At 44.8% G+C, this 24397-nt stretch overlaps 2 protein-coding genes across 3 annotated transcripts in view; one reads left to right on the top strand and one right to left on the bottom strand.

The window, feature by feature from the left end:
- The window catches only part of cds1 (CDP-diacylglycerol synthase (phosphatidate cytidylyltransferase) 1), a 50777-nt gene extending 40748 nt beyond the window's left edge, over window positions 1-10029 (top strand). Inside the window, 3 exon segments of the mRNA XM_062024369.1 lie at window positions 1274-1393; window positions 4954-5057; window positions 5122-10029. Of these exon segments, the coding sequence (XP_061880353.1) occupies window positions 1274-1393; window positions 4954-5057; window positions 5122-5233 (336 nt within the window). The 3' untranslated portion in view covers window positions 5234-10029.
- Window positions 10030-13329: 3300 nt separating this feature from the next.
- Window positions 13330-23869, bottom strand: tmem175 (transmembrane protein 175). 2 transcript variants are annotated; one of them, XM_062024368.1, is made up of 10 exons: window positions 23644-23869; window positions 20442-20480; window positions 20285-20382; window positions 15886-15937; window positions 15789-15824; window positions 15647-15730; window positions 15350-15514; window positions 15060-15138; window positions 14857-14986; window positions 13330-14800 (listed from the first exon to the last, which is right to left on the bottom strand). In XM_062024368.1, the coding sequence occupies exons 1-10, from the start codon at window positions 23830-23832 to the stop codon at window positions 14173-14175; spliced, it is 1500 nt and encodes a 499-aa protein (XP_061880352.1). In that variant the 5' UTR covers window positions 23833-23869; the 3' UTR covers window positions 13330-14172. The 2 variants fall into 2 exon arrangements, with proteins under 2 accessions (XP_061880352.1, XP_061880351.1); XM_062024367.1 differs by having other exon boundaries at window positions 15350-15534; window positions 15647-15824.
- Window positions 23870-24397: the final 528 nt, after the last annotated feature.

The following is a 24397-nucleotide window of genomic DNA, read 5'->3' as shown; positions in this document are numbered from 1 at the left end:
TGAAGAAGTGAGGTAGTGTGTACTTGTGAAGAAGTAAGGTAGTGTGTACTTGTGAAGAAGTAAGGTAGTGTGTACTTGTGAAGAAGTAAGGTAGTGTGTACTTGTGAAGAAGTAAACATGTGAAGAAGTGAGGTAGTGTGTACTTGTGAAGAAGTAAACATGTGAAGAAGTGAGGTAGTGTGTACTTGTGAAGAAGTAAGGTAGTGTGTACTTGTGAAGAAGTAAACGTGAAGAAGTGAGGTAGTGTGTACTTGTGAAGAAGTAAGGTAGTGTGTACTTGTGAAGAAGTAAACATGTGAAGAAGTGAGGTAGTGTGTACTTGTGAAGAAGTAAGGTAGTGTGTACTTGTGAAGAAGTAAGGTAGTGTGTACTTGTGAAGAAGTAAACATGTGAAGAAGTGAGGTAGTGTGTACTTGTGAAGAAGTAAACATGTGAAGAAGTGAGGTAGTGTGTACTTGTGAAGAAGTAAACGTGAAGAAGTGAGGTAGTGTGTACTTGTGAAGAAGTAAACATGTGAAGAAGTAACATAGTGTGTACTTGTGAAGAAGTAAGGTAGTGTGTACTTGTGAAGAAGTAAACGTGAAGAAGTGAGGTAGTGTGTACTTGTGAAGAAGTAAGGTAGTGTGTACTTGTGAAGAAGTAAACATGTGAAGAAGTGAGGTAGTGTGTACTTGTGAAGAAGTAAGGTAGTGTGTACTTGTGAAGAAGTAAATATGTGAAGAAGTAACATAGTGTGTACTTGTGAAGAAGTAAGGTAGTGTGTACTTGTGAAGAAGTAAACATGTGAAGAAGTGAGGTAGTGTGTACTTGTGAAGAAGTAAGGTAGTGTGTACTTGTGAAGAAGTAAACATGTGAAGAAGTAACATAGTGTGTACTTGTGAAGAAGTAAGGTAGTGTGTACTTGTGAAGAAGTAAACATGTGAAGAAGTGAGGTAGTGTGTACTTGTGAAGAAGTAAGGTAGTGTGTACTTGTGAAGAAGTAAACATGTGAAGAAGTAACATAGTGTGTACTTGTGAAGAAGTAAACATGTGAAGAAGTAAGGTAGTGTGTACTTGTGAAGAAGTAAACATGTGAAGAAGTAACATAGTCTGTACTTGTGAAGAAGTAAACTTGTGAAGAAGTAAGGTAGTGTGTACTTGTGAAGAAGTAAACATGTGAAGAAGTAAGGTAGTGTGTACTTGTGAAGAAGTAAACATGTGAAGAAGTGAGGTAGTGTGTACTTGTGAAGAAGTAACGTAGTACTACTAACGGCGTGTGTACTTGTGTCCTCAGAAGAGGGTGAGCATGTTTCCATTCCAGATCCACAGCATCTTCCTCTCCTCCTTCGCCTCGCTCATCGGACCTTTTGGTGGATTCTTTGCTAGCGGCTTCAAGAGAGCCTTCAAGATCAAAGTAAGTCAGCAACTCAGTACTTGTACACTCAAATATTACTACTTGTACACTGCACCTAATAGTACACTCTTACAGCAGTGGTCCCCAACCTTTTTGTAACTGCGGACCGGTCAACGCTTGAAAATTTGTCCCACGGACCGGGGGGGCTGGTATGGTATTTTTGTTTGTTTATTATTTTTTTGTCATAAAAAAATACAATCATGTGTGCTTACGGACTGTATCCCTGCAGAGTGTATTGATCTATATTGATATATAATGTAGGAAGCAGAAATATTAATAACAGAAAGAAACAACCCTTTCGTGTGAATGAGTGTGAATGGGGGAGGGAGGTGCACTAATTGTAAGTTGGTGCACTAATTGTAAGTTGGTGCACTAATTGTAAGTTGGTGCACTAATTGTAAGTTGGTGCACTAATTGTAAGTTGGTGCACTAATTGTAAGTTGGTGCACTAATTGTAAGTTGGTGCACTAATTGTAAGTTGGTGCACTAATTGTAAGTTGGTGCACTAATTGTAAGTTGGTGCACTAATTGTAAGTATCTTCTGTTTTTTATGTTGATTTAATAAAAAAAAAAATTTTTAAATTTTTTTTTTAATTTCTTGTGCGGCCCGGTACCAATCGATCCACGGACCGGTACCGCGACGCGGCCCGGTGGTTGGGGACCACTGCTCTACAGTACATCTTACAGTACAGCATGTACTAAGTACTAGTTTCTGTCATGTATATGATATGATAATATATGTAAGTGTGCATTTATACATTCACAGACAAATCTTTGTCTTTTTAGTCTGGTTTGGACTAATGATCTAATTATCACTTGAAATAATAATAATAATATTTATATTCAATACCAATATATTAATCATTTTCTATTTATCACTATAGATGTGTTTTATTATATCTATATTATAAATAAGTATAATAATGATCTAATTATCACATGAAATAATTTGTTTTGTATATAATTATAATGATAATTATGTAATTATCACATTAAATATTTATTATCATTTTTATATGAATAGAAATATATTAATGATTATGTAATTATCATATTAGATATTTAATATATTAGTTTTATATATAATCGATCTAACCATCACATTAGATAATTATTATATATATATATATATATATATATATATATATATATATATATATATATATATATATATATATGTATATATATATATATATATGTGTATATATATATATATATATATATATGTGTATATATATATATATGTGTATATATATATATATATATATATATATATAAATATATATATATATATAAATATATATATATATATATATATATATATATATATATATATATATATATAAATATATATATAAATATATATATATATATATATATATCCATCCATCCATCTTCTTCCGCTTATCCGAGGTCGGGTCGCGGGGGCAGCAGCCTAAGCAGGGAAGCACAGACTTCCCTCTCCCCAGCCACTTCGTCCAGCTCCTCCGGGGGGGATCCTGAGGCGTTCCCAGGCCAGCCCGGGAGACATAGTCTTCCCAACATGTCCTGGGTCTTCCCCGTGGCCTCCTACCGGTCGAACGTGCCCTAAACACCTCCCTAGGGAGGCATGCGGGTGGCATCCTGAGCAGATGCCCGAACCACCTCATCTGGCTCCTCTCCATGTGGAGGAGCAGCGGCTTTACTTTGAGCTCCTCCCGGATGACAGAGCTTCTCACCCTATCTCTAAGGGAGAGCCCCGCCACCTGGCGGAGGAAACTCATTTGGGCCGCTTGTACCCGTGATCTTGTCCTTTAGGTCATAACCCAAAGATCATGACCATAGGTGAGGATGGGAACGTAGATCGACCGGTAAATTGAGAGCTTTGCCTTCCGGCTCAGCTCCTTCTTCACCACAACGGATCGATACAGCGTCCGCATTACTGAAGACGCCGCACCGATCCGCCTGTCCATCTCACCATCCACTCTTCCCTCACTCGTGAACAAGACTCTGAGGTACTTGAACTCCTCCACTTGGGGCAAGATCTCCTCCCCAACCCGGAGATGGCACTCCACCCTTTTCCGGGCGAGAACCATGGACTCGGACTTGGAGGTGCTGATTCTCATCCCAGTCGCTTCACACTCAGCTGTGAACCGATCCAGTGAGAGCTGAAGATCCTGGCCAGATGAAGCCATCAGGACCACATCATCTGCAAAAAGCAGAGACCTAATCCTGCAGCCACCAAACCGGATCCCCTCAACGCCTTGACTGCGCCTAGAAATTCTGTCCATAAAAGTTCAGAACAGAATGGGTGACAAAGGGCAGCCTTGGTGGAGTCCAACCCTCACTGGAAACGTGTCCAACTTACTGCCGGCAATGCGGACCAAACTCTGACACTGATCATACAGGGAGCAGACCGCCACAATCAGACAGTCCGTTACCCCATACTCTCTGAGCACTCCCCACAGGACTTCCCGAGGGACACGGTCAAATGCCTTCTCCAAGTCCACAAAGCACATGTAGACTGGTTGGGCAAACTCCCATGCACCCTCAAGGACCCTGCCGAGAGTATAGAGATGGTCCACAGTTCCACCACCAGGACGAAAACCACACTGTTCCTCCTGAATCCGACGTTCGACTATCCGGCGTATCCTCCTCTCCAGTACACCTGAATAGACCTTACCGGCAAGGCTGAGGCGTGTGATTGGCAGACCACCACGGTCTGCCAATCCAGAGGCACCGCCCCCGATGTCCACGCGATGTTGCAGAGTCTTGTCAACCAAGACAGCCCCACAGAATCCAGAGTCTTAAGGAACTCTGGGTGGATCTCATCCACCCCCGGGGCCTTGCCTCAGCCCCAGAAATAGGAGAGCCCACCACAGATTCCCCAGGCACTGCTTTCTCATAGGAAGACGTGTTGGTAGGATTGAGGAGGTCTTCGGGGTATTCCCTCCACTGATCCACAACAGCCGCAGTCGAGGTCAGCAGAACACCATCCTCACCATACACGGTGTTGACAGTGCACTGCTTCCCCTCCCTGAGGTGGGCATGGTGGTCCAGAATCGCTTCAAAGCCGTCTGGAAGTCGTTTTCCATGGCTTACCCAAACTCCTCCCATGTCCCAGTTTTTGCCTCCGCGACCGTTGAAGCCGCACACCGCTTGACCTGTCGGTACCTGTCTATATACAAACGTGTATATATATATATATATATATATATATATATATATATATATATATATATATATATATATATATATATATATATATATATATATATAATATTAGCTAACTATCCCATGTCAGCTCTTTCTTCTTACATGATGACATGTTTTATATTTTGTAAATGCATGACTTCCTGTTTGACTTTTTGTGTACTGTGTGGGAATGTTCTGTACTGGACCAAGAAGTAGGCATGAGTGCCTATCACACCTGCTACATGCTCTTATGCTCTGGCAGAGCAGGTGTACTATAGGTGTGGTAGTGTGGAAGGTAATCACACCTGCTACATGCTCTTATGCTCTGGCAGAGCAGGTGTACTATAGGTGTGGTAGTGTGGAAGGTAATCAGCGGTGTCTTGCAGGACTTTGCCAGCACCATCCCGGGTCACGGAGGCATCATGGACCGCTTCGACTGCCAGTACCTGATGGCCACCTTCACGCACGTCTACATCGCCAGCTTCATCAGGTGAGCACGCTGGATGGTGACACAAGCCCCGCCCCCTTTTGCTGACCTTTTCCTTTCCTGGCAGAGGTCCCAACCCCAGCAAAGTCATGCAGCAGCTGATGATGCTGCCTCCCGAACAGCAGCTGAGCATCTTCCACACGCTGACCTCACACCTGAGGGAGCACGGTCTGCTCTGAGTGTGTATGTACACACACACATACACACACACACACACACCTCTGAGGGAGCACGGTCTGCTCTGAGTGTGTATGTACATACACACACACACACACACACACACCTCTGAGGGAGCACGGTCTGCTCTGAGTGTGTATGTACACACACACATACACACACACACACACACACACACACCTCTGAGGGAGCACGGTCTGCTCTGAGTGTGTATGTACACACACACATACACACACACCTGAGGGAGCGCGGTCTGCTCTGAGTGTGTATGTACACACACACATACACACACACACACACACCTCTGAGGGAGCGCGGTCTGCTGTGAGTGTGTGATGATACACACACACACACACACACACACCTGAGGGAGCGCGGTCTGCTGTGAGTGTGTGATGATACACACACACACACACACACACACACTGTCATCCATCTTCAAACCAAAACCACCACACCAAAAAAAAAACAGTTTTTGCCGGGAGGGCTTGCCGCCCCCCTGTGGACAAATGTTGCACTGCACTGACCGTGACGAACAAAAGGGACTTGTGAAGCGTTCACCAGCACAAAGTGAAGAAGACACTATTCTACTCGCTACATGTAGCACGTATGCTAACTAGCTTTTAGCGCCTTCATGCAATGGTAGCGCACATGCTAATATTGTACATATGATATATAGAAAAGAAATATGGCATGGACACATTTAGTTAGAAGGTGTTGGGAACTACAGATGTTATGTACAGGCACTGGTAAACAAAGGTAGATGATGCAATAAATGAGCATGTTGTGCACAGGGTCAAAGCCCAACTAAGAATGCTAGCAACTAGCGGCGCAGGACGTACATGGTAAGGTTGAAGTCTACATCTTTCACTTTAGAGCCACCTTGACTAGTAATAGCACTCTGCATAGCGAGTGTTTCTTCTCATGCTAAGGAAGTTAGCATTGACTAGTAATAGCACTCTGCATAGCGAGTGTTTCTTCTCATGCTAAGGAAGTTAGCATTGACTAGTAATAGCACTCTGCATAGCGAGTGTTTCTTCTCATGCTAAGGAAGTTAGCATTGACTAGTAATAGCACTCTGCATAGCGAGTGTTTCTTCTCATGCTAAGGAAGTTAGCATTGACTAGTAATAGCACTCTGCATAGCGAGTGTTTCTTCTCATGCTAAGGAAGTTAGCATCAGCTTGCTTTTTTTTCGGTGGCATTCACTGCCAGCTGAACGCACTAGCCTGTTTGGCTTTGTGGCTAAGGCGCCCCCTGCTGTGTGTCTGCTGTAACGCTAGTTTGTCAGCATTCCATATGGAAGTAATATTGGAGCAAAACTATTTGTCTATCTCAATCTGTGCGTCTGTGACCAGATTCTTGTGTGTTTGTGTTATAATTTGTGTGTGCGTATCTCAATCTGTGTGTGTACGTGTACTCAAATATGTGTGTCTGTGTTGTAATTTGTGTGTGTATCTCAATGTGTGTGTGTATATACTCAGATCTGTGTGTGTGTGTGTGTTCTAATTTGTGTGTGCGTATCTCAATCTGTGTGTGTACTCAGATCTGTGTGTCTGTGTTCTAATTTGTGTGTGCGTATCTCAATCTGTGTGTGTGTGTGTGTGTGTGTGTAATCAGATCTGCCTGCCCGCGTTCTAATTTGTGTGTGTGTGTGTGTATATTTTAATGTGTGTGTGCGCGTGTGTGTAATCAGATCAGCCTGTGCGTGTTGTAATTGGTGTCAGTATTTCGATCTGTGTGTAAAAAAAAAAGAAGTGTATTCAGATTAGTGTGTAGCAGAAAGTCTCACACATAAGATGTGTGTGTCCATGCAGTGATTACAATGTGTAAACAAGACTTGTGTGTCTGCAACTTGACATTTCATTTCCCTGTACACCCCACTAGTGTACTCCCCACTAGTGTACTCCCTACTAGTGTACTCCCTACTAGTGTACTCCCCACTAGTGTACTCCCTACTAGTGTACTCCCCACTAGTGTACTCCCCACTAGTGTACTCCCTACTAGTGTACTCCCCACTAGTGTACTCCCTACTAGTGTACTCCCCACTAGTGTACTCCCCACTAGTGTACTCCCCACTAGTGTACTCCCCACTATGTTGTTCTGTGTTCACACCTCACTTGTTGACAGATACACACATAGTTGTGACAAATACGTTACTCATCATTGTTGTATGTTCCACATGGAATAACATGAGTGATGCCAAGTCATCATTGTTGTATGTTCCACATGGAATAACATGAGTGATGCAAGGTCATCATTGTTGTATGTTCCACATGGAATAACATGAGTGATGCAAGGTCATCATTGTTGTATGTTCCACATGGAATAACATGAGTGATGCAAGGTCATCATTGTTGTATGTTCCACATGGAATAACATGAGTGATGCCAAGTCATCATTGTTGTATGTTCCACATGGAATAACATGAGTGATGCAAGGTCATCATTGTTGTATGTTCCACATGGAATAACATGAGTGATGCAAGGTCATCATTGTTGTATGTTCCACATGGAATAACATGAGTGATGCAAGGTCATCATTGTTGTATGTTCCACATGGAATAACATGAGTGATGCAAGGTCATCATTGTTGTATGTTCCACATGGAATAACATGAGTGATGCAAGGTCATCATTGTTGTATGTTCCACATGGAATAACATGAGTGATGCAAGGTCATCATTGTTGTATGTTCCACATGGAATAACATGAGTGATGCAAGGTCATCATTGTTGTATGTTCCACATGGAATAACATGAGTGATGCAAGGTCATCATTGTTGTATGTTCCACATGGAATAACATGAGTGATGCAAGGTCATCATTGTTGTATGTTCCACATGGAATAACAGGGAAATTAAATGTGAAGTTGCAGACACACAAGGCCTGTTTACACCTTGTAATCACTGCACAGACACACACATCTTATGTGTAAAGATCAGAGTTTCTGCTTCACACTAATCTGAATACACACACACGCACACACACACACACACACAGATTGAGATACAGACACACACATGACTCTGATTACACACACACAGATTGAGATACAGACACACACATGACTCTGATTACACACACACAGATTGAGATACAGACACACACATGACTACACGGACACATGAATCTGATTACACACACACAGATTGAGATACAGACACACACATGACTCTGATTACACACACACAGATTGAGATACAGACACACACATGACTCTGATTACACACACACAGATTGAGATACAGACACACACATGAATCTGATTACACACACACAGATTGAGATACGGACACACACATGACTACACGGACACATGAATCTGATTACACACACACAGATTGAGATACAGACACACACATGACTCTGATTACACACACACAGATTGAGATACAGACACACACATGACTACACGGACACATGAATCTGATTACACACACACAGATTGAGATACAGACACACACATGACTCTGATTACACACACACAGATTGAGATACAGACACACACATGACTCTGATTACACACACACAGATTGAGATACAGACACACACATGACTCTGATTACACACACACAGATTGAGATACGGACACACACATGACTACACGGACACATGAATCTGATTACACACACACAGATTGAGATACAGACACACACATGACTCTGATTACACACACACAGATTGAGATACAGACACACACATGACTGATTACACACACACAGATTGAGATACAGACACACACATGACTCTGATTACACACACACAGATTGAGATACAGACACACACATGACTCTGATTACACACACACAGATTGAGATACAGACACACACATGACTCTGATTACACACACACAGATTGAGATACAGACACACACATGACTACACGGACACATGAATCTGATTACACACACACAGATTGAGATACAGACACACACATGACTCTGATTACACACACACAGATTGAGATACAGACACACACATGACTCTGATTACACACACACAGATTGAGATACAGACACACACATGACTCTGATTACACACACACAGATTGAGATACAGACACACACATGACTCTGATTACACACACACAGATTGAGATACAGACACACACATGACTGATTACACACACACAGATTGAGATACAGACACACACATGACTCTGATTACACACACACAGATTGAGATACAGACACACACATGACTACACGGACACATGAATCTGATTACACACACACAGATTGAGATCCGCATTTTCCAATAGTTTTGCTGCAATATTACTTCCTTAATTCTACTACTGAACTCTTCCAAGACGAAGACACACTATGCTAATGAGGCTAACGATGCTAGCTGCACTATGCTAACGATGCTAGCTGCACTGTGTGGTCTTCCAATGCCACAATCATCTTTAGAATGTGTGGAAGAGTATATATTTCATGTTTGTGTGTGTGTATACACTCTATGCAAACACCTGTGGAAATGTTTAGAAAAAAAAGTGCAGTTTGTTTTTTATGCAAGTTTTCTCTGAATGTGGGCGGGGCTTGGTGTGACCAGGAGGAAGTGATCCAAATGTTTACCAAAGCGCTGACTTCCTGACACGCCCTGGAGGACTAAAAAAACGGGTTTGGACTTGAAAGTTTTGCACCTGCTGCTTTTATTTACTGGGACCGGTGGAAGGGCTTTTATTGTGAAAGGGTGCCAGCACCACTTTCATATCACAAGCAGCGCACTGTTAGGTTTTATTGATTGATGTATTGATGATGAATGTGGGCGGGGCACAGGTGAATAAAATGTTTTTTTTTCCTGTGAAGTCAATCTTTATTTCAAAAAATGTTTTTGTTTCTTTGAAAGACGCCTAAAAGTTGCATGAGTGTTCCCCACAGGACTGACATCTACCTGGGGCAAATTGACCTTGACGCATGTGGATGCAATTTTTATGGCAGATAAAAGTGAGCCAAAAAATGGAAATAAACTTTCTTCTGTCGCTTCTTGCTTTTGTTTTGTTTTGTAAGAGATGATTTTTACAATATATTCAAATGTATTTCCATTCACACAAAGTGAAGCAGCGCCATTGATGAGTTACACTTTCATCAACTGCTTCCAAATCATCTTTTCATTGATTGCCAATAATCACAATCAATTCATTGACTTGTCTTTAAAAAGAGACACCATTTCACTGTCAGAATGTCACACAGAAACTTTGAAACTAACCTTTTACTTGAGTGGACTTCATGTATTTGCTCAAACCTTTTGATTTGAAATGATAAATCGGCTTTTATTTTGAAATGTAATGAGTATCCTCACTCTGATACTATTTAGCAGACGACACACCTGTCAGGTAAAGGTGATTGATCTGCATTGATACATGATCAATGTCTTTATTAATTGGTCACTTTGACAGCTCTGAAAAACAACAAAGTAACAACTTCATGGAAATGAAAGACAAATATACATTTGAGTGTTTAGTTGTGAAAGTGTCTGTGTGGGGGGTTTCTCCGTGGACCGACAGAATCTGGGGGATCCAGGGTTAACAAATCTGTGTGGGTGGCTTCTCCGTGGACCGACAGAATCTGGGGGATCCAGGGTTAACAAGTCTGTGTGGGTGGCTTCTCCGTGGACCGACAGAATCTGGGGGATCCAGGGTTAACAAGTCTGTGTGGGTGGCTTCTCCGTGGACCGACAGAATCTGGGGGATCCAGGGTTAACAAGTCTGTGTGGGTGGCTTCTCCGTGGACCGACAGAATCTGGGGGATCCAGGGTTAACAAGTCTGTGTGGGTGGCTTCTCCGTGGACCGACAGAATCTGGGGGATCCAGGGTTAACAAGTCTGTGTGGGTGGCTTCTCCGTGGACCGACAGAATCTGGGGGATCCAGGGTTAACACGTCTTTTTATTTGTATATCTTTGTTGTGGGAAATGTCGCCAGCCGCCTCCTTCTCGCTCGTGTGTCTCTCTCTCTCATGGCCTCGGCCCCTGCTGATAAAGGAGACAGGTGATTAGATAACCTGCCTCAGCTGGGCAATCCACTCCCCTGGATAGAAAGGTTAGGCATGTGCAGGACTGGCTCCTCGCAGAGGGCCGTTTTCACCCTCTCAAACACCTGCTGGCACTGCTCCGTCCACCGGAGCGCCCTTTCGGGTGAGGTCAGTCAGTGGGCTGGTCAGGTCCGCAAACCGGGGGATAAACCTCCGGTAGTAGCCTGCCAGTCCCAAAAACTGCCTCACCTCTTTTTTCGTCTTGGAGGGTGGGCAGGCCGCGTTTGCCGCGGTCTTGTCTACTTGCGGGCGCACCTGCCCCCAGATACTGTACTTCTCTCCGGCCAACCGAACACTTCGCCGGGTTGGCGGTGAGCCTCGCCCGCCTCAGGGACTCGAGCACCGCCCCCACCCGCTGCATGTGTTCTTCCCAGCCGCCGCTCTGGATGATGACGTTATCCAGATAGGCGGCCGCGTATGCAGCGTGAGGGCGCAGCACCCGGTCCATGAGGCGCTGGAACGTGGCGGGCACACCGAACAGAAGTGTCACGAATTGGTACAATCCTTCCGGAGTGGAAAATTAAGTTTTTTCCTTGGACTCTGGCGACAAGGGAATCTGCCAGTAGCCCTTGGTCAAATCCAGTGTCGTGAAATAACGAGCAGTGCCTAGCCGATCCAGGAGCTCGTTGACCCGGGGCATTGGGTAGGCGTCAAAGCGTGACACTTCATTTACCTTGCGGTAATCCACACAGAACCGTACAGACCCATCCTTCTTCCCTACGATGGGGCTGCACCACGCACTGTGGGATTATTCTATTACCCTAACTCCAGCATAGATTTTAATTCCTCCCGAACCACTTTGCGTTGTTCGGGGAGCCTGTAGGGCCGAGACCGCACCGTAACACCCGGGTTGGTCTCAATGTGATGTTGGATGAGGGCCGAGGGGAGAACACATCAGAAAAGCGCTGCTGCAGCTTGGCAACATCTGCTTTCTGCGCTAACGTGAGCTGATTATCACAGAGGAGGAGGGAGGGCGGGGCGAGGCGGAGCGCGGGATCTACGGCCCAAACTCCTCCCCCTCGACCACCGTTACCATGGAAACAGGCTCTGCCTCCTTCCATGCTTTCAGGAGGTTGAGATGGTCAATTAGGGTGTCTCCGCACCGGACCTCATAATCCACGTCACTCACTCGCCGTGTGACCACAAAGGGTCCTTGCCACTTGGCGAGTAATTTGGAGCTGGACGTCGGGAGTAATACAAGCATTTTTTCTCCCGGTGAAAATGTTCTTAGCTGCGTCCCCGTTATACAGGTGCTGCTGACGTTCCTGGGCCCGTAGCAAATTCTCACGTGATAAGTGACCCAATGTGTGGAGTTTTGCTCTCTGGTCCATCACGTATTGAATTTCATTTTTGCTGGGGCTTTGACCTTCCTCCCAGCTTTCTTTAACTATTTCCAAAACCCCGCGCGGCTTCCTGCCGAACAATTCAAAAGGGGAAAATCCTGTGGAGGCCTGGGGTACCTCCCGCATTGCAAACAGCAGGGGATCCAACCATTTAACCCAATTTGGTTTGTCCTCGTGCGTAAACTTACGAATCATGGTTTTCAGCGTCTTATTCAGCCGCTCCACCAGCCCGTCGGTTTGCGGGTGGTAGACGCTGGTCTGAATAGCCTTAATTCCCAATAATCCGTATAGTTCCTTTATCGTGCGTGACATAAAGGACGTGCCCTGGTCAGTCAGAATCTCTTTCGGGATTCCAACTCGGGAGATGACCTGAAACAGGACAGGACATATTTTTTAAACAAATAAATACATTTTATAACGTAACAAATTGTGCCCCAACTTTTTGAAAATGTTGCCAGAAAATCAGGCAGCAGTGATGAAGATTGTTGTTATTTGTAAACATTCTTACACAACTGATTGTTGTTATTGTAGCAGAAAATAAACATTCTTACACAACTGATTGTTGTTATTGTAGCAGAAAATAAACATTCTTACACAACTGATTGTTGTTATTGTAGCAGAAAATAAACATTCTTACACAACTGATTGTTGTTATTGTAGCAGAAAATAAACATTCTTACACAACTGATTGTTGTTATTGTAGCAGAAAATAAACATTCTTACACAACTTGAAGCTGTTTTATTTGGCACAAGCTGACTTGACAAAGTGAAGGAAACAAAGTTGACAACATTTAGTAGAAAAAAGGTCAACTAAAATAGAATTAACATAAATAACTGCTGCTCACTTCCTGGATTCTTGTCCAACAGCAAACTTCATTTTTAAAAAACATTCCAGATGCCGTTAAATATAAAGAGTGGGATGAAAGTGATGTAAATATAAAGAGTGGGATGAAAGTGATGTAAATATAAAGAGTGGGACTAAAGTGCTTAACAGTGCCCCCTGCTGGCAAACAGCAGAACGACAAGAAAATTTGTTGGTGCAATGCGAGCTTTGAAGAAAGTTTGCATGTTTTTCTTCGTATTTGAAGGACATAACTTTTTGTTGGTACATCTTGTGTTCATACATGATCTTTGATGTTGGCTGCTAGCTAGCTTCTTATGCTAATGTCACGGTTCCAACTTTCCCACACTAGAGAGTCAAAGGCATTTTTCATATTTACCCCACCAAAATGCTAAAACAAAAAGTATTATAAAAAGACAAAATTTGACTTTTTCTGTGACTTTCCACCTTACTTCTGTTTAATTTCATTTCTACAATATTTCACTCTTCCAAGCGACAGCGCCACCTGCTGCTCAGCATTATGGACGGGCGTGAGAATACGGAGCTAAGTGGCGATAGCACCGCCTAGTCATGTCTCATTCCTGTGAGAATCCTGCGTGTGACAGAAGCATTAAGGCTCAAACAACCACCAGGGAGCAGATAATACTGCATCATCTCTTTCATTCTTCAAGTCAAAAACCAGCCATCTTAAGAAACTTTACAAGCACGGAGAACACCTAGCCCCGCCCCCTAGGCGTCTAAGGGGTTAAAGGGCACCCCGGAGCTCCTGAAGAAGTGTGGCAGCAGCGCTAGAAGGAGGCGCACCAGCAGACGCAGGAGGAGGAAGGCGAAGGGCACCAGGATCTGCACCAGGTGGAAGATGGAGACGCTGAAGCGGCCGAGGACGCAGGTGAGGAAGAAGGTCCCGAGCGCCACGCAGGGGTAGAGCGCCAGCTTGGCCAGCATGAAGACATGCTCCCGCCCGCCGTAGCGCACCCCCGGCTGCAGCGTCTCCCGCTCGCTGTGGAGCGCCACCACCCACAAGGCCAGCTGGAAGACGCCGGCGAAGAAGACGATGACGCAGCTGGTCTGCACCGCCTCCAGCTCGTTGCGGGAGTCAGGCGGGAACCGCTGCGTCAGCTGGTAGGCCAGCGGCAGGCCGCCCACGCAGGCCAGCGACAGCGTGTTCATCAGGCCCATCAGCCGCGTGGCCTTGGTGACGTGCAGGAAGAGCGAGTGGTGCACGAACCACAGCAGGCCCACCGTGGCGAAGGAGCCGAAGTAGGCCAGGTACTCGGGACCGTAGACCTGCAGGGCGGCCACCAGGCTGCCCCCGAAGCGCTTCTGGACCACGCCGGCGTCGGGAACGTTGTCTTCGCTGCGGAGACGACGGCAAAGTTTGTTGTGGTTCGCTACAAACAGGAAGTGACCCACCAGATGTCCAGGATGAGGAGCGTGGCCACGATGGCGTAGACGCCGTCGCTGAAGGCCTCCACGCGCTCCTTGCTGAGCGGCTCGCTGGGAACGTAGAACATCGCAGAGTCCGGAGTCTCCCCCAGAGGACCTGGCGACAATCACAACATGTTTGGCATCAACTTCTGGCACTGCAAGGTGCATCAAGTCAAGATGGCGCTTACCCAGGAGTTTACTGCGGCACCACGTGACGCTCTGGGAGACGTACGGCAGGAAGATGACCACCGCCAACAACACGTACGACTGGAAGCAGTCAACAACATGTAGGACTGGAAGCAGTCAACAACATGTAGGACTGGAAGCAGTCAACAACATGTAGGACTGGAAGCAGTCACAATCTCAGGCTAAAGCTAATGCTAACATCCTATTTTCTGTTAGCATCAGAACTTCAAAGTGGTGTGACACTGACATTCAACAGTTAGCTCCATGCTAATGTGTAGCAGGCGGGACTAACCAGCTGGAACAGGACTAAGGAGAAGATGCTGGCAAAGAGGCACATGAGAGGAACCCTCAGCAGAACTTTCAGGATGTGATGCTTGTAGAAGGTGCGGTTCTCCGACTCCTGGACGTGGCGGTCCAGGAGGAACGGCCGGCTGAAGGCGTACAACACGATCAGCGACTGTGTGGGCGGAACACGTCCTTGGTCAGAAAGCGTAAGTCAGGAGGGACGGAGACGTCCTCACCTGGAGGACGGCGAGGACCATGATGTGTTCTCACCTGGAGGACGCCGAGGACCATGATGTGTTCTCACCTGAAGGACGCCGAGGACCATGACGCAGCTGCAGAAGAGAAGAATCCCCAGCACGTTGGCGGGAAAGGCGGCCATCAGCGAGAACTGCAAAGAGAGGACGTCTGGTCCCGACATGTGCAGCAAAAGGTGAGGCCATACTGACCGTGTACGGCAGGAAGGTGATCAGCATCATGCACGCCTGCAAGCACAGCACAACATCAGGAACAAGACCAGTTCTGGTCCACGTGTTCGCTGCTTACCAGGTTCAACAACGCCACGCAGTCGTCGATCCGCACAATCACCTGGAATAACCTGGACGCACCTCGGAGGAAGAGCAGATGTTGGTCAGACTGGAACAAGATGTTGGAACAGAGTTTGGTCAGACTGGAACAAGGTGTTGGAACAGAGTTTGGTCAGACTGGAACAAGGTGTTGGAACAGATGTTGGTCAGACTGGAACAAGGTGTTGGAACAGAGTTTGGTCAGACTGGAACAAGGTGTTGGAACAGATGTTGGTCAGACTGGAACAAGATGTTGGAACAGATGTTGGTCAGACTGGAACAAGATGTTGGAACAGATGTTAGTCAGACTGGAACAAGGTGTTGGAACAGATGTTGGTCAGACTGGAACAAGATGTTGGAACAGATGTTGGTCAGACTGGAACAAGGTGTTGGAACAGATGTTGGTCAGACTGGAACAAGATGTTGGAACAAGATGTTGGAACAAGATGTTGGAACAGATGTTGGTCAGACTGGAACAAGGTGTTGGAACTGATGTTGGTCAGACTGGAACAAGATGTTGGAACAAGATGTTGGAACAGATGTTGGTCAGACTGGAACAAGAATGGGTCTAAAAGAAGCGCTAGAAGGCAAACGGGAACAAAAGAAAGTCTGACCACAGAACAACAAGTCCAACCCAAAGACTACCAACACAGGTCTAGCAGGACTAACAGGAACCAGGAGAAGTTATTTAATGGTTCCCCCAACCATTAAATATGATTATGACTGACCCTCACACTGTTCTCTGGTTCCCCCAACCATGAAATATGATTATGACTGACCCTCACACTGTTCTCTGGTTCCCCCAACCATTAAATATGATTATGACTGACCCTCACACCGTTCTCTGGTTCCCCCAACCATGAAATATGATTATGACTGACCCTCACACTGTTCTCTGGTTCCCCCAACCATTAAATATGATTATGACTGACCCTCACACTGTTCTCTGGTTCCCCCAACCATTAAATATGATTATGACTGACCCTCACACTGTTCTCTGGTTCCCCCAACCATGAAATATGATTATGACTGACCCGCACACCGTTCTCTGGTTCCCCCAACCATTAAATATGATTATGACTGACCCTCACACTGTTCTCTGGTTCCCCCAACCATGAAATATGATTATGACTGACCCGCACACCGTTCTCTGGTTCCCCCAACCATTAAATATGATTATGACTGACCCTCACACCGTTCTCTGGTTCCCCCAACCATTAAATATGATTATGACTGACCCTCACACTGTTCTCTGGTTCCCCCAACCATTAAATATGATTATGACTGACCCTCACACTGTTCTCTGGTTCCCCCAACCATTAAATATGATTATGACTGACCCTCACACTGTTCTCTGGTTCCCCCAACCATTAAATATGATTATGACTGACCCTCACACTGTTCTCTGGTTCCCCCAACCATTAAATATGATTATGACTGACCCTCATACTGTTCTCTGGTTCCCCCAACCATGAAATATGATTATGACTGACCCTCACACTGTTCTCTGGTTCCCCCAACCATTAAATATGATTATGACTGACCCTCACACTGTTCTCTGGTTCCCCCAACCATGAAATATGATTATGACTGACCCTCACACTGTTCTCTGGTTCCCCCAACCATGAAATATGATTATGACTGACCCGCACACTGTTCTCTGGTTCCCCCAACCATTAAATATGATTATGACTGACCCTCACACTGTTTTCTGGTTCCCCCAACCATTAAATATGATTATGACTGACCCTCACACTGTTCTCTGGTTCCCCCAACCATTAAATATGATTATGACTGACCCTCACACTGTTCTCTGGTTCCCCCAACCATGAAATATGATTATGACTGACCCGCACACCGTTCTCTGGTTCCCCCAACCATGAAATATGATTATGACTGACCCTCACACTGTTCTCTGGTTCCCCCAACCATTAAATATGATTATGACTGACCCTCACACTGTTCTCTGGTTCCCCCAACCATTAAATATGATTATGACTGACCCTCACACTGTTCTCTGGTTCCCCCAACCATTAAATATGATTATGACTGACCCTCACACTGTTCTCTGGTTCCCCCAACCATGAAATATGATTATGACTGACCCGCACACCGTTCTCTGGTTCCCCCAACCATGAAATATGATTATGACTGACCCTCACACTGTTCTCTGGTTCCCCCAACCATTAAATATGATTATGACTGACCCTCACACCGTTCTCTGGTTCCCCCAACCATGAAATATGATTATGACTGACCCTCACACTGTTCTCTGGTTCCCCCAACCATTAAATATGATTATGACTGACCCTCACACTGTTCTCTGGTTCCCCCAACCATTAAATATGATTATGACTGACCCTCACACTGTTCTCTGGTTCCCCCAACCATTAAATATGATTATGACTGACCCTCACACTGTTCTCTGGTTCCCCCAACCATTAAATATGATTATGACTGACCCGCACACCGTTCTCTGGTTCCCCCAACCATTAAATATGATTATGACTGACCCTCACACCGTTCTCTGGTTCCCCCAACCATTAAATATGATTATGACTGACCCTCACACTGTTCTCTGGTTCCCCCAACCATTAAATATGATTATGACTGACCCTCACACTGTTCTCTGGTTCCCCCAACCATTAAATATGATTATGACTGACCCTCACACTGTTCTCTGGTTCCCCCAACCATTAAATATGATTATGACTGACCCTCACACTGTTCTCTGGTTCCCCCAACCATTAAATATGATTATGACTGACCCTCATACTGTTCTCTGGTTCCCCCAACCATGAAATATGATTATGACTGACCCTCACACTGTTCTCTGGTTCCCCCAACCATTAAATATGATTATGACTGACCCTCACACTGTTCTCTGGTTCCCCCAACCATGAAATATGATTATGACTGACCCTCACACTGTTCTCTGGTTCCCCCAACCATGAAATATGATTATGACTGACCCGCACACTGTTCTCTGGTTCCCCCAACCATTAAATATGATTATGACTGACCCTCACACTGTTCTCTGGTTCCCCCAACCATTAAATATGATTATGACTGACCCTCACACTGTTCTCTGGTTCCCCCAACCATTAAATATGATTATGACTGACCCTCACACTGTTCTCTGGTTCCCCCAACCATGAAATATGATTATGACTGACCCGCACACCGTTCTCTGGTTCCCCCAACCATGAAATATGATTATGACTGACCCTCACACTGTTCTCTGGTTCCCCCAACCATTAAATATGATTATGACTGACCCTCACACTGTTCTCTGGTTCCCCCAACCATTAAATATGATTATGACTGACCCTCACACTGTTCTCTGGTTCCCCCAACCATTAAATATGATTATGACTGACCCTCACACTGTTCTCTGGTTCCCCCAACCATGAAATATGATTATGACTGACCCGCACACCGTTCTCTGGTTCCCCCAACCATGAAATATGATTATGACTGACCCTCACACTGTTCTCTGGTTCCCCCAACCATTAAATATGATTATGACTGACCCTCACACCGTTCTCTGGTTCCCCCAACCATGAAATATGATTATGACTGACCCTCACACCGTTCTCTGGTTCCCCCAACCATGAAATATGATTATGACTGACCCTCACACTGTTCTCTGGTTCCCCCAACCATGAAATATGATTATGACTGACCCTCACACCGTTCTCTGTACACTCCCACTGGTTCCCCCAACCATTAAATATGATTATGACTGACCCTCACACTGTTCTCTGGTTCCCCCAACCATTAAATATGATTATGACTGACCCTCACACCGTTCTCTGGTTCCCCCAACCATGAAATATGATTATGACTGACCCTCACACTGTTCTCTGGTTCCCCCAACCATGAAATATGATTATGACTGACCCTCACACTGTTCTCTGGTTCCCCCAACCATGAAATATGATTATGACTGACCCTCACACCGTTCTCTGTACACTCCCACTGGTTCCCCCAACCATTAAATATGATTATGACTGACCCTCACACTGTTCTCTGGTTCCCCCAACCATTAAATATGATTATGACTGACCCTCACACTGTTCTCTGGTTCCCCCAACCATTAAATATGATTATGACTGACCCTCACACCGTTCTCTGGCTCCCCCAACCATTAAATATGATTATGACTGACCCGCATACTGTTCTCTGGTTCCCCCAACCATTAAATATGATTATGACTGACCCTCACACCGTTCTCTGTACACTCCCACTGGTTCCCCCAACCATGAAATAATCCCGCCATGTTTGTTTCACATAAAAAGTGCAATAAAATAGGTGTTATGTGAATAATCCTGATTTCAATAGTGATAAGAATACATAAGGGTAAGTGTCAAACACACCTGACGTGGGCGGCCCAGGCCATGGAGACGATGAGGAAGGTCATCAGGTAGACGGCGATCTTGGTGGTGAGAAGAAGCCGGACACTCTGCTTGAACTCCTGAAGAGGAAGAAGACGTCACCATGGCAACACGACCACAAGGCCATGTGTGACTTCACCTCGTCCTCCTCCATCTTGGTGTGGGCCACAGGAAGGATCTGCAAACACCATCACATTATCACCTGCAAACACCATCACATTATCTCCTGCAAACACCATCACATTATCACCTGCAAACACCATCACCTTATCACCTGCAAACACAATCACATTATCACATGCAAACACCATCACCTGCAAACACCATCACCTTATCACCTGCAAACACTTCATACTATCACCCGGGCCATAGTTCATCACATTATCACCTGCAAACACCTTCACATTATCACCTGCAAACACCTTCACAATATCACCTGAAAACACCTTCACATTATCACCTGCAAACACCATCACCTTATCACCTGCAAACACCATCACATTATCACCTGCAAACACTTTCATACTATCACCCGGGCCATAGTTCATCACATTATCACCTGCAAACACCTTCACATTATCACCTGCAAACACCTTCACATTATCACCTGCAACACCTTCACAATATCACCTGCAAACACCTTCACATTATCACCTGCAAACACCATCACATTATCACCTGCAAACACTTTCATACTATCACCCGGGCCATAGTTCATCACATTATCACCTGCAAACACCTTCACATTATCACCTGCAAACACCTTCACATTATCACCTGCAAACACCTTCACAATATCACCTGCAAACACCTTCACAATATCACCTGCAAACACCTTCACATTTTCACCTGTGCCATAGTTCACTTCTAGAAATAACCCCTGGACTTTAGTTTCAGGTGGGACATTCCACAGACTATTGGACTTTAGTTTCAGGTGGGACATTCCACAGACTACTGGACTTTAGTTTCAGGTGGGACATTCCACAGACTATTGGACTTTAGTTTCAGGTGGAACATTCCACAGACTACTGGACTTTAGTTTCAGGTGGGACATTCCACAGACTATTGGACTTTAGTTTCAGGTGGGACATTCCACAGACTACTGGACTTTAGTTTCAGGTGGGACATTCCACAGACTATTGGACTTTAGTTTCAGGTGGGACATTCCACAGACTATTGGACTTTAGTTTCAGGTGGGACATTCCACAGACTATTGGACTTTAGTTTCAGGTGGGACATTCCACAGACTATTGGACTTTAGTTTCAGGTGGGACATTCCACAGACTACTGGACTTTAGTTTCAGGTGGGACATTCCACAGACTATTGGACTTTAGTTTCAGGTGGGACATTCCACAGACTATTGGACTTTAGTTTCAGGTGGGACATTCCACAGACTACTGGACTTTAGTTTCAGGTGGGACATTCCACAGACTATTGGACTTTAGTTTCAGGTGGGACATTCCACAGACTATTGGACTTTAGTTTCAGGTGGGACATTCCACAGACTATTGGACTTTAGTTTCAGGTCAGACATTCCACAGACTATTGGACTTTAGTTTCAGGTGGGACATTCCACAGACTACTGGACTTTAGTTTCAGGTGGGACATTCCACAGACTATTGGACTTTAGTTTCAGGTGGGACATTCCACAGACTACTGGACTTTAGTTTCAGGTGGGACATTCCACAGACTACTGGACTTTAGTTTCAGGTGGGACATTCCACAGACTATTGGACTTTAGTTTCAGGTCAGACATTCCACAGACTACTGGACTTTAGTTTCAGGTGGGACATTCCACAGACTACTGGACTTTAGTTTCAGGTGGGACATTCCACAGACTATTGGACTTTAGTTTCAGGTGGGACATTCCACAGACTATTGGACTTTAGTTTCAGGTCAGACATTCCACAGACTATTGGACTTTAGTTTCAGGTGGAACATTCCACAGACTATTGGACTTTAGTTTCAGGTGGAACATTCCACAGACTACTGGACTTTGGCCAACCGTTCTTTAGGATTCCAACCTCAGAACAAGTCCACAGACAAGACCAGTTTGCTTAATGCGGGTGTTTGGACTGGGATTCCACCTGGAAGTACAACGGTCTACTAGCCGTCCATAGCGTTTCTACTCGTATGGATTCTTCATTCATCACTCCAACAATGTTTGTAAGTTTTACAATACAACTAAAACTATTCTTACTCACTAAAGCCTTCCATGTGTGACGTCTGTAGGGGTGTTGTCATGCATATTTGTATGTGCTAATGTAATGAAAGCTAGCGTTGTTAGCATCAGCTAATATGCTAACATGTTTACAAGTGTCTGTGTTAGTATTATTTACTTACAATAACATTCTTTTTGTATTGTTTCACTTTCACAAATTCCTCAGTAAATTCACCAAAACGTCAGCGTGGAGTTATTGAGTCTGTTTAGCTGATTGGAGAGCTAGCTTGCGCAGCTAGTGGCTCCATGACCATGACTGACGTTTTGTTTGATCAGCCGTTTAACTGCCGTGTTACAGACACCATTTGGAAACAATTAAGGTATTTAAATAAACATTTACAGAATATTTCTGTGTAAATAACTCATTTCACAACGTGTATATCTGCCACTTATAGTCCGCTGCGGCTAATATATGGAAAAAATATTGTTTTCTTCTCAAATTTAGTGAATGTGGCTTTTATTGAGGAGCGCTCTATAGTTTGGAAAATGTGCATCATTTACAGACGGTCCCTTAACCCCAGCCGTAGCACGGGCTGACATCCCCAGGCATCATTTACAGACGGTCCCTTAACATTTACAGACAATCCCATATCATTTACAGACGGTCCCTTAAACACAGCAGTAGCACGGACTGACTCATTTACAGACGGTCCCTTAACCCCAGAAGTAGCATGGGCTGACATCATCTACAGACGGTCTCTTATCATTTACAGACGGTCTCTTAACCCCAGAAGTAGCATGGGCTGACATTATTTACAGACGGTCCCTTAACCCCAGAAGTAGCATTGGCTGACATCATTTACAGACGGTCCTTTATCATTTACAGACGGTCCCTTAACCCCAGAAGTAGCATGGGCTGACATCATTTACAGACGGTCTCTTATCATTTACAGACGGTCCCTTAACCCCGGAAGTAGCATTGGCTGACATCATTTACAGACGGTCCTTTATCATTTACAGACAGTCCCTTATTATTTACAGACGGTCCCTTATCATTTACAGACGGTCCCTTAACCCCAGCAGTAACAGGGGCTGACATGCCCGGACATGAGCTTCCAAAGCCGGGGACCAGCAGTCGTCTGGGCCGGGTGTGATGTGGAAGATCCAAGTGTAAAGTACCATGACGGTGGCGATGATGGAGATGAGTGCGTCGCTGTAGGCCAGCAGGCGGTGGGAGGACTGCGTGCCGCCGGGGTCTTCGCCCTCCGTGGAGGCCGCCGGCTGCTCCTCCGCGTCGCCGTCGGACGGCTGCTGGATGTCGGCGTCCTCTGCGTGCTCCTCGTCGTGGTCGCGCTGCTGCCGGTCCATGTTTTGGTTTGCAGACAGTAGACCGGTTGGGGGCGGGGCTACCGGAAGCGGAAGTGCGTGAGGTAGCGGAGCTTGCGAGCGGGAAAAAGTCCCTATTATTATTATTATTTGTTTTGTTTTTTTAAAATATAGTCATTAATTTATGTTAACAAAGTAACATACATGACCTTTAAAGAAAATCGAATTTAAAAGCTAAAAGATGTTATTTACTCTTTAGCCGCTAGAGGGAGACATTACTCATAATAAGTGAACGCAGTCCTTTGTTTTAATACAGAAATGAATATAATTTCACATAATTATACCACTATTTACCCTGACAACGTTTTATTATTTACTGTAAAGAAAATGGTGTTTTGTTTTGGAAATAAAATAAAATATTCAATATGTACACAAATTGTGCACATTCCAAACTACTGGTTTGGAGGAAGTGTTAAGACAAGATAGTTTTATAAACATCTCCATTATGTTTCAGTTCACATTTGGGTATCTCACAATTATGAATTTTCATCTCACAATTATGACTTTTTATTTCATAATTTTGACTTTCTTATCGCATAATTTTTAC

Source organism: Entelurus aequoreus, linkage group LG17, assembly GCF_033978785.1.
Source record: "Entelurus aequoreus isolate RoL-2023_Sb linkage group LG17, RoL_Eaeq_v1.1, whole genome shotgun sequence".
In the NCBI taxonomy this organism is placed as follows: Eukaryota; Metazoa; Chordata; class Actinopteri; order Syngnathiformes; family Syngnathidae; genus Entelurus; species Entelurus aequoreus.
The sequence above is the reverse complement of the archived record's forward strand: the minus strand, read 5'-3'. Positions and strand labels throughout refer to the sequence as shown.